General features: G+C 39.9%; 1 protein-coding gene across 1 annotated transcript in view; it reads left to right on the top strand.

The window, feature by feature from the left end:
- SEMA3C (semaphorin 3C) overlaps positions 1-14642 on the top strand; it is a 130639-nt gene extending 115997 nt beyond the window's left edge. Inside the window, exons 16-18 of the mRNA XM_081879141.1 lie at positions 5400-5467; positions 7689-7819; positions 9680-14642. Coding sequence (XP_081735267.1) covers positions 5400-5467; positions 7689-7819; positions 9680-10093 — 613 coding nt within the window. The 3' untranslated portion in view covers positions 10094-14642. The remainder of the gene's footprint in view (positions 1-5399; positions 5468-7688; positions 7820-9679) is intronic.
- Positions 14643-17190: the final 2548 nt, after the last annotated feature.

The following is a 17190-nucleotide window of genomic DNA, read 5'->3' as shown; positions in this document are numbered from 1 at the left end:
GGACTTTAAAAATTTTATCCTGTGAATTCGGCACGATCGGGGGATGTGTTAAAGGGAAGTCCGCACCCCCTCTACTTATAGACGTTTCAAAGCAAGGAATGGAGAATTAAGGCGGAATGAATACTGTTTTGAGGATTTAAAAGTTTCTCACAAATTTGATAGAACAAGATTTTTGTGCTGGAGAGAAAGGGAATTTGGAACTTTGTGTGTATCCCCCCCAAAAAACCCGGGAGTGTCCTATTTGGGTCCCGGAGGAAGAAGTGAAAGGAGTTTGACAGCTGTCAAAGAAGCTGTCAAACGGGCGGACAAAGTAAAGAATTTTGCTATTTAATAACTCTTGGAATTAAAGCTGATACATTTGGACTGAGGCGATTGGAAACAAAGTATTGATAATAACAAAGTAACAGATTATTGGAAAAGGACTACTAAATAACTGAAAGCCCCCTAGGGGGAATTAGTGACATTACAATGGCTGCAGAGGGAAAATTACTGGCGGAGATAGAAAAAATGTTTTTTCTCGTGGGAATCCTGCAGGAGCAGAGTATGGCTCTGAGTAAAGTTTTTATGACCTTGAATCCTGAAACAAACAACTCTGCTGAATGCACAAAGGAGATGTACGATAAAAATTCTGCAGCTGAGCAGGAAGAGATGCCTTTGGAATTGACAGAGAAAAAAGAAGGAGTTCAGACACTACAAGTGGAAAATATCAACCAGAAATCTGCAGCGTTAGAGTATGAGCAAGAAGACCTCTGGATTACAGACCTGCGAAAGATGAGAAAGAAGAAGAGAGAAGCCCCTGGAGTACTTGGAATATTAAAACTAGAAAGAACAAAGCAATATGATTGGGACTTTTCTCTTGAGTATGGAAAACTAGATGGTCTTTCGCAGCAAACACTCTTCAACATTCTGAATGAAAGAAAATATGATCTGACTCTGACTGAACTCCTTCGGGGTCTTAGGACCATCAAAGAGGACTACCAATATAGCTGGCAGAGAGGGACTGACAGAGAATCAGACGCCTCGGACGTGAGGAATCCGGGCTAGAAATATTTTTTGTTTGTTTTCTGGACATTTGTCTAGGAAGGGACAGAAACCGGGGCGGGGGGGGAGAGAATAGAATTATAAAATGTTATGTTTTGTTTTACTTGGTCAATGTGACCTATAATTAATATAATAAAGGGAAAATTTGTGAAGGGGAAGTTAGATCGACCTTAAAAAAAAAAGAAATTAATGATTATAAGAGAATTGGATAGTTGAATACAGATAAACAAAAGATTTTAATTTTCAAAAGCAATGTGAATATCTTTAAGAGGTTAGGTAAGAACTTGCTGAATTAATTTTGGAATTGGGATGTAAGAGGAGGGGGTGGGGGGAAGTCAATGAAAGTGGGTAAAGAAACTTAGGGTATGTAATTGTATTTGTGTGTTTGTTTGTCTTTGTCTTTGTGTGTGTGTTTGTTGTTATAAAATGTAAAAACCCAATAAAAATTATTTAAAAAAAAAAAAAAAAATCTTGTTGCATGAATGGAATGCTGACCATGCAGCGTTGGATAGAACCATAGAAGACTCTTCATTGATAGATAATCAACACAACAGAATAGTTTGCTGATCACATTTTTTTTTTTTTTTTAAAGACTATCAGAAATTGTTTTTGCTGCTGTCGTGATTTCATTTGCCACTATCTGGAGGGAGTATCTAAAGTTACAGGACATCAGTTTCTAATACTAGTGTCCATTTTTAATACGTACCCAAGGAAGATGATTCAGGCAGATTTGAGCCCCTTCTGATTCTGCTTTATTGAGAAGTTTTCAACCTGACGGATCCCAGTCTAAAATCCTGGAGAGCTGCTGCCAATCAGTGTAGACTGCCCTGAGCCAGCTGGATCATTAGCCTTATTCAGTATAAGGAAGCTTCTTTTGTTCCTGTGATTTCACAAGTCCCTAGGGAACCATCTTACCTGGTGGCTGATAGGCTCCATTTGGTGAGCAAAAGATGTGCTCTCATCACGGAGCCATTACTATCTCTCATTACTATCTCTCTATTCTGAAATGAGCAAAAGCAGAATTTGTGCCTGCCAATGAACAACTGCATTCATCAATACTAAGTTCTCTTCTCTGCCAGCATTTGGAAGTGGTATTAAAGCCATATCAAAAATAAGGCTCAATAAAGCCTTGTCTATTCTGGAAGCTAAGACACAGAGCATTACTTTAGTTCCCTGTGTTACTATAGTTACTTTATTTCCCAGCGGTGCTCTTGTGCTTTGAAGTAAGGCAGCATGTCCTTACTACAAGGGACATATGGCAATTGCTGGTTTCAGATGTTTTATCCAGTTGCCAAGTATAGTATAGGTGTGGACTGAACCTAACCAAACATTTACAAATGCCTATGGATTTCTTAATATCTCCAGCATGTTAGCAGAATACATCATCTAGTTGAGATAATGTTTTGCATATCCTTTGCTTTTTATAGTGGGGAGAAAAAATAAATGCATATTGAATGAAGTCTGGTTTTCATATGTTTAGGAAATAAGTTGTTCCTTTATCTTAATAAAAACAACAGATTATGATTGAGAAAACATCAGTAATTGGAGTGAAGTCAAGTCTCAAAGTCTAGACAGTAGTAGTAGCTTTTATATAGGCTGCATTTGTTATTACTTTGCCCTTTGGATTCCTACTAAATTTTGTTCCCAAAACAGAACTTCAGGATATCTGATCATGTCCTTATTTCCAAAATACACTCATGACACATCTTTCTTAACAAATGTTTCTACTTGTCCATTCTTCACCAGGGTTATAGGCTCCTTTAAAATGCAGATTTCAGTATGAACATAAACGCTTGCTGGAGTGGTCTGATAGCTCCACTAGTCCACCATCATCCTGTTCTCTCACAGTGGCCAACTAGATGCCCATGAGAAACCCACAAGCAGGATTTGAGCACAAGAGCCTCTTAAGTCTGAAGGCAGAACATAGTTATCATGGACAACAGCTGTCATTAGCCCCCTCCTCCATGAATTAGTGTGTGCATGGAACTTCTGGCGGGGGGAGGACAAGCAAGCAATGCTAGAATTTGTAGATGCATCTCATTTCTTGTGCTTACAATATTCTCTTGAGATGATCAGAGCACCCCAGCCAGGTTATGATTGTTAGTATTAAAGATCATGGATCAGCATGCTGTAAGTATTTCTCTTCAATAATTTTCTTTTAAGAGCCAGTGTGTTGTATCCAACTAAATTCAGCTCGGAGCACACCCCTTGAAATTAATTGGCCTCTTAGTCATGTCCATAAATTACAGTGGGCTTACTCTGTGTATGACGAACATTGGATACAAACCACATATTTCTGGCTTCTGTTAAGGCAAGGTTTTATGAATGGATAAATAGAGGTTCCTTCTATGGGATGAATCCTTAGAATGACCACCCTGAAGGAAAGAAAGTGTAGTTGCCTAATCATTGCACACATTGCATAGTTAAACTATGGCATTTGCTCCTACTGGAGGCAGTGATGGCCACCAACTTGAATGTCTTTAAAAGAGAGTTTGATAAATTCATGGGTGATAAGGCTATCAGTGACTCCTAAACCTGATTGCCATGTTCTGCCCTCACTGTCAGAGGCAATATGCTTCTGAAAATTACTTGCTGCGAACCACAGGAGGGGTTCTTCCTGCTTGCAGCCTTCCCCTTGGCACCTGATTGCTGGACTAAGTGGGTCACTGGCCTGATTCAACAGGTTCTTCTTATGTTCTTAACTATTTTGTCATCTTCCCCCTCCCCACCAACAACAGTAGGAATTACAGTTTTGTAACACTGCTGAGAACTCTGTTGGAAATCCATCAACTTGATCCATAACTATAATTCTGACAGTTTTCTGTAAAGGGAAGTGGAGGGGACATGGCATTTCAAACCATGTAAGCTTGTTGACGTTGCTACCCAACGAAAGGGAAATCACCACACTTCCATATAAAGAGAATACTTTCCATGAAAAATATATAATTAAAATATTATCACTCATCATATGGCACATTGTCCCATTTGCAATTATAATACAGACCACAATAATGAAAGACAACTAAATATCATACTATATGAGTCCACACATATGTAGTTTATATAGTGACATCTAACTGCACACTTACTCAGGTGACACTTAGGACAGGAATATTTTTAGGAGCATGAATAAAGTTGGGCATAAGTGCTTTAAGTTCATATAGGGAAGCTACATGGATTTTGTAGTGCAGCCACCCGAGGCAGCAAAAAATCTTGAGCCAGCCTTGAGTAACATTCAACTTGTAGAAACTTTCTCAGTGAAGGTTTGGCTGAGAAATTCTGTCATCCTTCTTCTGAGGTGCTAATATTTACATAGCACTGTGTCTCTTGTGTATGTATGGTAGCTTTGTGCAGCCACAGAGCTCACACCTTGCACGTAGAAGTTCCCATGTTCAGCCCACAAGATCGCCAATTTAAAAGCCTCTCCAGAGAAAGAGCTTGTAAAGACTTCTTCCTGATAATTTTGAGAGTTGCTGCCAGTCAGAGTGGACAGTACTCAGCTGGATGGGACAATGGTCCATAGAAGGCAACTTCCTATGTTCATAAGTGATTTAAGTTCAATTTAGTTAAGTTCCACTCCTCCAAACTTCATATTGCTAATCGATACAGAACTGCACATTGCAAGTGACATTGAGATTCTGCCAAAAGTGACATTTCCATTCCTCCCGCTTCTCTGATAATGTTTCGGTAATGTTTAGTTCTAGCATCACGAATTGGTTTGTTTTCCCATTCGCACTCTAGAACTTGGGCCACTGCTGTGGGGAAGAATGCACAATGTGCATAGGGGAGAGGGTGAAACATTGGCATGGGGCAACCAATGGGGATCTGTGTGAGCACTGAGTTCAAAGAATACCATCGTATTTGAGAACTGCATAAATTGCAATGGCACCAAGTAAACATGTGGGTAGGTAGGTGGTACTCAATCAGAACATTACAGCGTTCATTCAGAACGACAGTGTTATATGGAAAGCCTAAGTAAACAATCTGCTGCTACTGCTCCATAAAAGTGGAAGAGTGGCAACATTTAGGTGTATTACAAAAGTCTCTAGTTTCTAGTTTCCTTGCTCAAATTACAACATTTTGTTGAATCCCCAAAACCTGAAGGCAGATGTTTGGATGAAATGCAAGTTACTTTCATTCTTTCCACTGTATAGAATCACTTGTAAGGGTTCATCATGATCTGGATAAAGTGGCTTAATGAGACTTTATCTTCTCATAGAGACTGGGCAATTATTTATAGGAAGCTCATTGACCTTACTGTTTGAAATGACTTGAGTACTGCATTTCCTTTTAAAGCTACCTAGGAACTGAAAGTCATTTTTGCAATTCCATCTTGCTCCTTTCCCTTAATATCTTAGGAGAAGCCGAAGACAAGATGTGAAGCATGGAAACCCTATGACTCAGTGCCGAGGATTTAACCTAAAAGGTAATTTGAACTGAAATATGACGGGCTATAAACACATGTGGTCATTCTTATAAGTGAATCATAATATCCCTGTGGCTTAGTGGTAAAAATTAGTATAGTACCCATGTATTTTTAGCATTCCTTTCTCCTTTTCATGTGCTATGTTTGTTTGGCAGATTTAATGTTGATCTTTTTAAACAACAGCAATGCAAGAAACAAAAGGTTTGATCCTGAGACAGTCTGTGACTATAATGTTGTCTCAGTATGGTATCACAGCATCACAAATGAAGATACATCCATGGTCACATGGAGTACAGCTGCTGTTATTTTCCTTAGTGTTTCCATATATATATATATATATATATATATATATATATATATATATATTGGGGGGGGGAGTAATTAATACAGTGGTGCACCGCAAGACGAATGCCTCACAAGACGAAAAACCCACTAGACGAAAGGGTTTTCCGTTTTTCGAGGCGCTTCGCAAGACGAATTTCCCTATGGGCTTGCTTTGCAAGACGAAAACGTCTTGCGAGTCTTGTGAGTTTTTTCCCTCCCCCCCCTTTTTCTAAGCCGCTAATAGCGCTAAACTGCTAATAGGGATGCTTCGCAAGACGAAAAAACCGCTAGACGAAGAGACTCGCGGAACGGATTATTTTCGTCTTGCGAGGCACCACTGTACTGTAAGGAAGGAGGTCCTTGAGATACTGCAATTGGCAACTTTTTTAAAAAAATAAAAATTGGATATCCTCCCAAAAAGGTAAATCCAGAGTAATGGTTGGGAAATACGTCTGGAAAATATATTCAGAGTTAGGATCAGCCATTTTTAGAGACCCCCCCATTGCTGTTAAAGGTGACCATGAGAGGCTCCTTCTCTGAGGCTCCCAAAAATCCTGGAGTGGTCATTGGAGGAAGCTACAACAAAATTTAAATGGACAAATACAAAAACAAAAATCACCATTTACTTTTATTGCTCAGTCTATGGTTTTCTCTCCCCAGCCTTGGGTTTTAACTGTGATGCTTAACCCGTGCTTGATCCCATATTTAAGAGTATATAAAGCTGTAGCATTTTGACTTTAATGAGCACAAATTTCTAAAAATAGAATGCTGGAGGCTGCTAATGATCACACAAACATTCTGTTCACAAAGACAATTAGAAATGCTAAATTACTGTTGGCTTCCAAAATATATTTTTTTTAAAAAAAAACATTTTATTTTTTTACTAAGGATGTATCAAATGCCTGCCTCTGGATACATCTGGGACAAAATATCTTCCCACCCTTCTGTTTGTGCTGTTCTAAGCTATTCCTAACCATTTCTGGATACTACAATCCAGTACATGCATATATTGTCCCCCTAACTATGATTGTATATACCATCCTTCATCTTAAATCTCTCCCTCTCCATGATTTGATTTAACCATAGTGAAGAATAGGATCCATGTTTCTTGGTGACCATGGTAAAAGCAAACCAGGATGCAGTGGTAACTGAACTGTGAGTTCATGAGTTGAAGTGGATTTGCATACCATAGTTGCACATAATCATGTTGCTTTAATCATGTTTATACTAATATGAGCTAAGATCAAGGAGATACAGGTTCAATATCCTACTCAGCCACAAAGCCAGTCACTCTCATCTCGGTTTAACCCACACCACAGGGTGTTTTTGAGAGTAAAAAGGATAAGATTTGGGGTGGTTGGGTGTGAAATGTAGCTTCTTGGAAGAAGAACAGGATAAAAATGCAATCTGTCAAGCAATATTAAAAATAAATGGTTAAACCAAATAATGGAAGAGTGAATTTTTGTGGAAGAGGGGTGATCAGGAATGATTTGTCTAAACTGCACTATTATGAAACCTGAACAACTCAATGGATATTTTGTATTTCAGTTATCTGGTATACATTTGGAATCTAGGCTAGGATATTTAAACATCTAATTATGTGGTCTACTACCAGCTCCATCCCACTCACAGGGGCAGTGTTGGAAATGGGATCCTTAATTAGTCCAGGTGACTAAACCATCTATTGTAGCCATGCTATTAATAGAATAAAATAGCATTTTCCTAAAACAGCTCCAGTTCTATGTTTCTGCCCCGGATTTCTTGCTCTTGAATATTGTCTGCCTGAGATCCTCCTTGTTTCAGGTGTGATCATGCACTTCCCAGTTTTATAAGCAGTGCAATGCGTTTCCAAGTCAAGAGGAAGCATAATTCTCATCTGGCCTCTCTCTCATTCCAGCTTACCGCAATGCAGCAGAGATAATTCAGTACGGAGTGAAGAATAACACCACCTTCCTTGAGTGTACGCCAAAATCGCCACAGGCCTCCGTTAAGTGGCTGTTGCAGAAGGACAATGACAGAAGGAAAGAGGTGAGAAATTCACTCAAAAGCATTGGAGGGTCGAAGGCAAGAGGGTGCACTCAGCTGGGAACCCTGAAGATAAAGGCTGGGTCTTCTGTCCATATAGAATATTCTCTCGAGTTACGCCAGTCTCCAAATGCCCATGGCAGTGTAGCATGAAACTTAAAATACAAGGCACCGAACTCATCTGAGTTGCTGAGACTCTAGACATACAACCAGCATAATATGTTTGTAAACTCTTTCAAAGCAAACACTTTTCCTCAATGTAATAAACTTTTGTGCATTACTTTCACTAATATAAACATTTTTGTATGCACTTTCCTCAAATAGATTGATAATTCTGGTATGCATTTTTGGTTGGAGACCCATTTCACAAAATTCATAGCTGTGTTTTGGTTTGGGAAATGCAAATTGATCAGTTTGCAAAATAAATAAATAAATTTTCCCCCTCCCACCCCGGGGCATCCTCTTATCACTAAATTTGCTTAACCTTATAACACTGAAATCAGTGGGGACTTGGCTTGGGCTGGGTGCTGCCTTCTGTATGCAGCATGGGAATGTCTCCAGCAGTTAAAACGTGCTGCCAATGTGAGAAAGGAACAACAGGCATAACAGAGGAGTTAAGTCTGAGGAGCCGAGAGAGAAGATGATATGGAAAGCTTTTGTAGCAAGGATTTAGCCTGAACTAAAAATACTCACAGCAACAAGAATTTTCCTGACCGTTGTGTAATCACATTTTCCATTACTGTCCTTTCCAAAGCTCTCAAATTTCAACTCTTATGATATACAGTGCAATTGTGTATCTGGATCCAAGTTGGATCCATATTTATCCTTCCTTAAATAAAAAAAAAATGAAATTATTGCTATTTACAAATCTCAAGCAGTGTCTCTGCAGGAGGAAAAATGCTCCTGTTCTTTGTGAATGAACCTGTCTGAATAATAGCAAGCGGAAAGGGGTGGGGAAGATGTGGCTGTTGTTGGACTACAACTTCCATCATCCCTAGCCACTGGTCCTCCTAGCTAGGGAAGATGGGAGTTGTAGTTCAACAACAGCTGGAGACCCAAGTTTGAGAAACACTGGACTACAAATTCCGTCACCCCTTCCCACTGGCTAGGCTGCCCGAGGCCGATGGCAGCTGAAGTCTAAAAATGTCTGCAGGGCTATAGGTTCCCCACCTCTGCTTTACACCCCCAGTTTGAAATTGTCTTCTGGAAAATGTGTTTTTATGGTTTAAGCCTCGCCAGTGAGGTATGTAGTTGTGAGTTCAAGTCCCATGATTTTCCTGACTCGCCAGGACATGAGCTCTGTGTTGTCAATTTCTTTCTAATGGCACACAGAAATACAACACGAGAAACAGTATGTTCCAGGTCTTCAGTTTTCAGTGGTGGCTTCCTGCTTGTGTAACGTTCTCCCTGGGGAGCCTTGCCTCTGCGCTGTCATTACATATCTTCAGCTGACAAACCAAAACATTCCTTTTTAACCAAGTTTTTAACCAGCTTGGCTTTTAACCATCAGGCCTTCCTGCTTGGGTGAAATCTTTTAATGTACGATTTTAATGTTTGTTTGCTTAAAATATTGTAAGTCACCTCAAGTTGCAGGGCAAAAAAGTGACTAATCCCTTTAATAAATAATAATGAGGATGTAAAAACAAGACTAAACTTATTAGTTAATAATAATAAAAGCACCGCTGTGCTTAATAGCTCTCCCTTAGAAATACATTTCAAGCAGGGTGTCTGTCTAGTGGAAAGAAAATGGCTTGCTTGGCTTGTATATCTTTTATATCTAGATAAATATGGATTTTTCTTTTAGTATACTGGTCATATTCAAACCCATGACATTAGATCACATGCTGCCTGTCTGTCTTCTAGGTCAAACTTAATGAAAGAATCATATCAACCGAACAAGGGCTCTTGATTCGCTCTGTCCAGGATGCCGACCGAGGGCTTTATCACTGCATTGCGACGGAAAATGGCTTCAAGCAAACGATAGCAAAGGTGAACTTCAAGGTGTTAGATTCAGACACGGTGGCCTTCATGACTGAAAAGTGGTCCCCGTGGACCTGGGCTAGTTCACTCCAGTCTCTGCCGTTCCATCCAAAGGACTTGGCGGGAGCCTTCAGCCACTCGGAACTGCAGATGATTAATCAATATTGCAAAGACACGAGGCAACTTGGCCAGCAGGCCGAAGATTCCCAGAAGATGAGAGGGGATTATGGCAAGTTGAAGGCTCTCATCAACAGCAGGAAAAGCAGGAACCGAAGAAATCAATTGCCTGGGTCGTAAGGTTTTATCCAGGAGCATCAAACTTTTTTTCTTACCCTCCCTCAAGGGATTTTGGGTTTTTTGTGGGGGGGGGTGTTTGTTTTCCTGCTGAGATCATAGACAAAACATTAGCAAAGCAAGCCCGAAAAAAGATAAAAGATCACGAAATGCAATCTACATAAGCTAAAGAGGAGGGCAGGCGGGAAACCACAAATCCAAAGAGATTTATTTGTGAAGTGCCCACTGACACCAGATAGATCCTTAACTTTAACACCAGATGGTTTGCCTTAACCCACTTTCTTGCATGACGTTTAGATGCCATCTTTCTTTTCCTGAGAAGGGACACAGAAATAGACACACCAGATCTCACACTTGGTGGCAAAGCAAAGGAAGCGTGTGGGTTAAGAGGGATGTACTAAGTGTTGTACGAACGTCTCTTCCATATATGTCTCTGTTTATGGTACATTGCATTGAAAAGCTCTGAAGCAAGCACTTAGAAGCCCGTTTCTCATATTAGTATTGAAAACACAGCTCAGGGCTTCTCAAATGTAACGTGGGAGTGGTAATGATTATATCTCCTTCTCTCTTAGTGGGGTTCATTACATGTACAGCTCACTCCCAATCTTTTTTGACATGGTAAACTCTCCGTCATGTGACACTTGCTTTTAAATATTTTTTTTCTTCCTTAGAAAGCTTCAGTGCAGCTTACCTTTGGATTCCCAGTCCAGGGACAGAACTGCTAGGTTTCAGGAGTCAAACTGTGCTATGTGTTATTTGATTCTTATGTAGCCAGTTAATTGTAGGCAATGAATATACTTTATGAATGCGAGAACAGAGCACTGGCAGGTACTATACCTTTTAAAACCAGGATAAAATCACATGGGCTGTAGAGGCAGGTGGTGTTGAGCTGCTATTAGTAGTCCTGTGCCCTTTGGTATTTCAATTTGGGGGGGGGGGCATTTGCCTTGGGAAACCAGCAAAGGTGGGTGCAGGAGGGCAATAGGACCAAAGTTAAGCACTTTTGAGGCTGCAATCCACACTTACCTGGGAGTAGGGATGGGAGAGGAATTCGATTCAGTTTGCATTGAAAGGAGAAGCTACCTAATTCACACTTTTGGAAGCCATACAGAGGCATCATTCAAAGTTTGCACTTCTCTCAATTTTGCAATGCAGTTCTACAACCAAGTAATACATACAAATGCATAAATTCACCCATCCCTACCTGAGATTGAGTCCTATTGAACTCAATGCAGCTGTGTTTTGGCAATGTTGTAATTTTGATGTCTCCAGCAGACTTGGAGATTGAACACATTAAAACAGGGGAGGGCAGACTTCTTACTGGAACACTGAGACTCACCAAGTGGATCTGTAGGTAAAGGATTAGAGTTAAAAGAGCCCGGGAATTTGTTTTGAGTAACAGAACTGAACAGAGCTCCCAGTCCTCCTATTCAAAAATTCACTTAGTCACTCCCTTTTACTCATGTCAGCAGCATAATTTTAAGAGGAAAGTCATTTTGTTGTTTCCATTGTTGTTAAGCAACGAAGTGTCAGAAAACCTTGCTGATCTGCTTCAAATCACCCACTGATCTACCATCTGCCCACCCCTGTATCAAAATACACCCACCTCTCCCCCCCTTTGTGTATTTGAATAAGGGGAGGGGAGAGATAATTTTGAAGTTGAAAACTTCTATGAGACTGTATAGAATTTACAGCCTCCATTAGGTAAGCATATTTGTTTTAAGACCACCACCATTCTGCCGCCATTTTAGACTCTTTCCTTCTACCTTCAAGTAACTTCTGTCAACCAGAGGTTTTGCTCTTCTCCCAGTGATCATGAAGAAACCACTTCTGCCAAACTACATCATCTGCCTTCCAGTCTTCACAGCTCCTCAGTGCTGTCCAGCCTGAGACATGACACCCAAATTTTCAATTGGAAAGCACAGGACCTGATGTGTCTCATGAGATGCTATTGAAAACAGAATCCACGTTGTGAGTTGTCCTCCTTTCCCTTGCAACATTTAGGGACACTAAGCCATGGCATGATGGGATCATGGTGTGTGTGTGTGTATAAAACTATATAATGTCACAGAGACATCCAAGTTACAAAACCAAAATATTTTGGGCCTTCACAAAATGAAGCTACCTCCTGTAGTCTGAACGCTGGTCCTTTATAGGTCCTATTTTCTGAGTGCTGCAGTTACTTGTTTGGCTTTTTTCTTCTTCTACCAAGCACATTAAAAGTACAGTTGATACAACATTTAATATCATTTATAACGTTGTAATTGCTTCCAGATTAAGAACGGTGGCTGATAAGCTTTCAAGGGCACAATTTATTTCTCTTAACAGCCAAGTATGGTTGTATCTGACTAGGCGCCCATTAGGCCCGAGGAATGACAACAGTTAACATGCTTCATTAAAAACAAAATGTTGGCAATATGTGTAGTTCAGTTAACAAAATCAGTAGAGCTTTCTTTTCCATAATAATATTTTTAAAGCTGCTTTATATGTAGTTACAATGGTATGACTGTTTAAGGGATAAAACTTAAACATTTCCCCCACACACCTGCTGCATGAAAAATGTATGTATCTAGATAAAGACCTTTTATTGGTTTATAGCCACTTCCACGCTGCAACAGATCTCCAGCATTTATGAAATCCAGGTCTTCAGCTAAGTATAATCATTATAGATGACTGTGAAGTAGTTTACACTAGATGGCAATAATGTGTCTAAGGCATTGTTCACCCATTATGCTTTACAGTAGCCTGTGGAGCAGAGCAACCCCAGGGTCATGGAAATAAATCAAATGTCCTGCTTGGAAGCCAGTCTTGTGCTCATGCTAGCTTCCTTCACCATCTTGTACGAGGCAAGGCCTGCTTGCTTGGCCCAAATCTAGTAACGTGTTTATCCTTTTTTGTCAGAGATAGATAGCAGGAGTAAGTCTTATATGTACATATGGTAGGTAACCCAAGTTATGGGCATGGCCGCAACCCATTCATCATTTTGGTTGCCTTTTCCATCTCTACAAGATCTCCTTTGATATGTGGTGACCAGATCTGTATATAGTATTCCAAGTGTTGTCACACAATGCATAGCTATGTATAAAGGTATTACAGTATTGCCGGTTTGATTTGTAATCCTTTTCCTAATGATTCCAAACACGGAATCCACAGCTTCCACACACTGGGTCAGTCTTTTCAATTAAGCTGCCAACCACAACCCCATCAGTGGATATGTGGAATTAGGATTTTTTTGGTGCAGTGTGCATGACATTGCACCTGCTTGCCTGGAACTACATTTGCCATTTCATTGCCTGTTTGCTTAGCTCGGAGAGATCATTCTGGGGCTCTTCACAATCCACTTTTGTTTTGACCACCCTGAATAAGTTGATGCCACTGCAAAAAAAATGGTCGTGTGACTGTTCATCCCTCACTTCAGATCATTTATGAACAAGTTTAAAAAGCAAGCGGAGGATTTCCTACATCCCTTTATGATGGGAACTGACCGTTTTTCTTGCTCTCTGCTTCCTCTTCTTTAACAAGTTACCATCAACACATGCCAAATGGAAAGAAAACCAGACCTTTCATTTTTTGCTCTGTTCCTAGCGAGTGCGTACACCATCCCACAAAGATGCTTCAAGCTGGAGTCCCACTGGAAGCAATTGAACTGAACTCACGTGATGATTAATTTGTCATTGTTCTCATTTGGAATTAAGGGCAACAAACCTTAGGAATATTTGGCCTATTCCGTCCTGAGACCCTACCACCAGGTTTACCTCCGAACACAGAGTTGCTAAAATGTGATGAACAAACCTATTTTTCACATGTACAGGGTAGTTTCCGTTAGAGTTTTTACACGTTCAGAGTTTATCCCCATATACGTAACATGAATACTTATGTTTATAATATTGGTTTGTTTGTTTGTTTGTTGCTATTTAATGTCTTCCTGTTTTGAGGATACTGACAAAAGGGTTGTATCCAATGGGTTCTATGACTTCCCCTTCCTCTCCTCTTCCTGAACGCACCCAAAATCTGCTCTATTGGGGAGGGGGGTGTCTGCAACTGTTTGGAGCAGATTTTGAGGGTGTGAAGGGGGCTTCAGGGAAGGGGAAGTTATGTTGTGCACGTGAAACTCTGCTGCATGAACAGAAAAGAGGCATTGGAAGCAACCCCCTGTATATATTTGCATTTGTTTAAAAAATGTTTTAAATGCCGTCTTCTGGTCATAACTTTGCCAAATGTAAAGAAAGTCAATACTATTCATCAGTGTGTACGAAATTTGTTTTATGACGCCTTTGTTGTCGTTTGTAAAGTTGGATTGAAATCTTCATTCAACCATGTGTTCTTTGTGATAATTGCTACTGTAGATATGTGTATTTCATTTTTTTTAAAAAAAAACACACCAACCACCCCCTTTTTCAACCAAGTATGGTTCCGTGTACAAATTTAGCATGATGAAACCAATTACGGTGAATACTCAGTAGCCCTTGGATTAAAAATAAAAGTAACACAATACTATTTAACTGAATATCCCAAATGTTATTTGCCTGAAAAATAAAGGGTGTTCGGTCAATTTCATGAATGGTTTTGCATGGGGGGGCATGGAGGGGTTGTGGGATAAAATGTAACTCTTTTGCTAGAAGCATTTGACCACATGTAATTCATAGCCTAGAATGAGACAGAAATGATGTTCTTAATTTGTTCCAATGGATGGAGGCCAAACAGGACCCAAGAGGCTAAAATCCGTTTGGAAATAATCATTTTAAATCCCTCAACAGAAGACTAGTGAATGCATTTCAGATATAAGCATAATACCAAAGAAAAAAGAAAAGTACATTATGCAGTGATGAATCTTGGATAAGGGAGAAATGATGCACAACATATGCAAATAATGATTATATGGAAATGCAAAATAGAATATGAATATGCTTTTAAACAGTACTCTACTCAGAAGAACAGTATGCCAGATTAAATTAACTTCTACTTTACTCTCTATTACCAAACATCCCAGAAACCATTTGCTCCTCACTGATTGCTTCCCTTTAATTCCTCCTTTTATCACAACGTAACTTCTTTCTGTTAGCAAATGAAAGGCCACGGGGTAAACATCTGCAGAAACAGTTTTCTACTGGTGGACATGGTCCCAGGTCTTATTGGGATACAGGGAGAGGCATGAAGGCCACTCAGTGCTGCTAGCCACAGGGAGTAACAAATATTGCACCTTCTTCAAACTGGTGCATTATCTTAGCTTGATTAAGGCCTTGTCAACATTTGTGCTTCTCACACACTCCGGACTGAAAAACATTTCTGCCTTCAAGATAGGCATTCAGGCCTATTTCAGTCATGAGCCAGAGCTTATGCTGTTTTCCTGATACTTCCTTACCTGACAAATTCTGTGTTTTATGCCACCTTTCACATGATGCAAAAGCCAGTCCTGGAAATCTAGTGAAGGTTTAGAATTCATTTCTGTGTTAATTGTAAAAATATATATTAAAAAATCCATTTGCAAACCAGCTAACTTGTAAAATTCTAGGAGTTTTGCACTGTAATTTCATGTGATAAACTATGAGGTAGCATACACTTCTTTCAAACTGTTGAAAATTAACTAGGACATGGCAGCATATCAGTCAAAAAGCCACAGTTCCATAATGTGACGGGTACTGCAAAGGGAATGTCAGAAATTGGGACAGAAGCACTAGCATTAAAAGTAGGAAAACTAGCGCAATAAACCCCACGTCTGAATACAGTCTAAGTTATCATGGCAACTGAATCAAACATTAGAGGCTTCAGGCTAAGGAAATAACCAAAGAGCTTTATAACTTGCCTTCTTCCTCGGTCTTTTGTGTTCTGCATAGAAGCTGTCAGTTTTCAAAGAGAAGTAGTTCTTTCCAACCTTCTAAGTCTCTGGAATCAATTGATGTACAATCAGACATTTTTGTGCCCAATGAGAAATTAAAGGCTGAGGTGGAATTTGGGGAAGCAAAGAAAATTGGTTCAACTCAAAACTACCTTACGAACATGTCAACTAAGGGATTGCATTTGTGCCTCAGGGATTGGTACTGGAGTCAATGTACAGAGCAAATAAGCATTTTGTGAGCACTTCGAACTGTATCCGCTTCATTAAATCAGATCTGAATGCCAGACTTAAATATGAACCAGAAGATACCTTGGCCCTTGCATTAAAGGAAGTTGTAGGCCTAACGTGTAAAGCCAAGGGGGATTTGAAACAAAATTCTACACTGCTAAGTACTCTAGAACAAGTTGAAACATGCCAACTGACACAAATTAAAAGATGCTTAAACCTTGGCAAACATATTTACCATATTAAGAGATTATGTATACAAGGGTGTCAAGAGAAAATTGACAGCATGCAGCAATAAAGGAAATAGAGTTAAACCTCAGCCTCTTGCCTGTGGTGGACAGTCTTCTAAGCATCTTGGCCTCAGATCTGTTTTACTCATGACCTAGCCTTTGGCTTCTGCTTGCAACTCATTTCTGGACGCTTTCCACATCAAACACTGATCTTACTCTTTGGAAGAGGCAAGATTTGGGGGGGGGGGGAGAGAATGCAGGCTCTTTGAATCAGAGGACATCCATGTCTCTTTTTCTCTTTGCATTTAACGCAAGTGTTGCAGAAATCCCATCAAAATGGTATAATATTCTGCACCCTATTCTTTTAAAATCACACGGGCACATCAACACACACAGGTTTGTCCTTTTTAAAATACACAATGCAGTAGAAAACTCAGTCCAGGGTAGTATATCTTTTCCCACCAACTAGGACCATGGGCTCTTCAATATCCCTGAAAAAGCAGTGGCTTAGCCATTGTGTTCTGTGCTCTGGTAAGTTTCATACTGGATTGTTGCAATGTACTTTATGTGGGGTTGCCTTAAAGATGATTCAGAAACTTCATCTTGTCCAAAATGTGGCAGCCAGACTACTGGCCAGGGTTCTATTTAGAATTCATGAAGCACCTGTTTTAAAACAGCTGCACTAGTTTCAGTACATTTCCTGGCCTAATTCAGGATATGTAATTAGTATTTAAAGCCTGACTTGGGCCTCCTTCCCTACAGACACTCTGAAGTGTTGAGATCAGCAGTGGGATCCACCACCCTTACAA

Source organism: Podarcis erhardii, assembly GCF_964252035.2.
Source record: "Podarcis erhardii genome assembly, chromosome: 10".
NCBI classification, from domain to species: Eukaryota; Metazoa; Chordata; class Lepidosauria; order Squamata; family Lacertidae; genus Podarcis; species Podarcis erhardii.
Note: the sequence above shows the minus strand (reverse complement) of the source record. Positions and strands in the feature narration are given on the sequence as shown.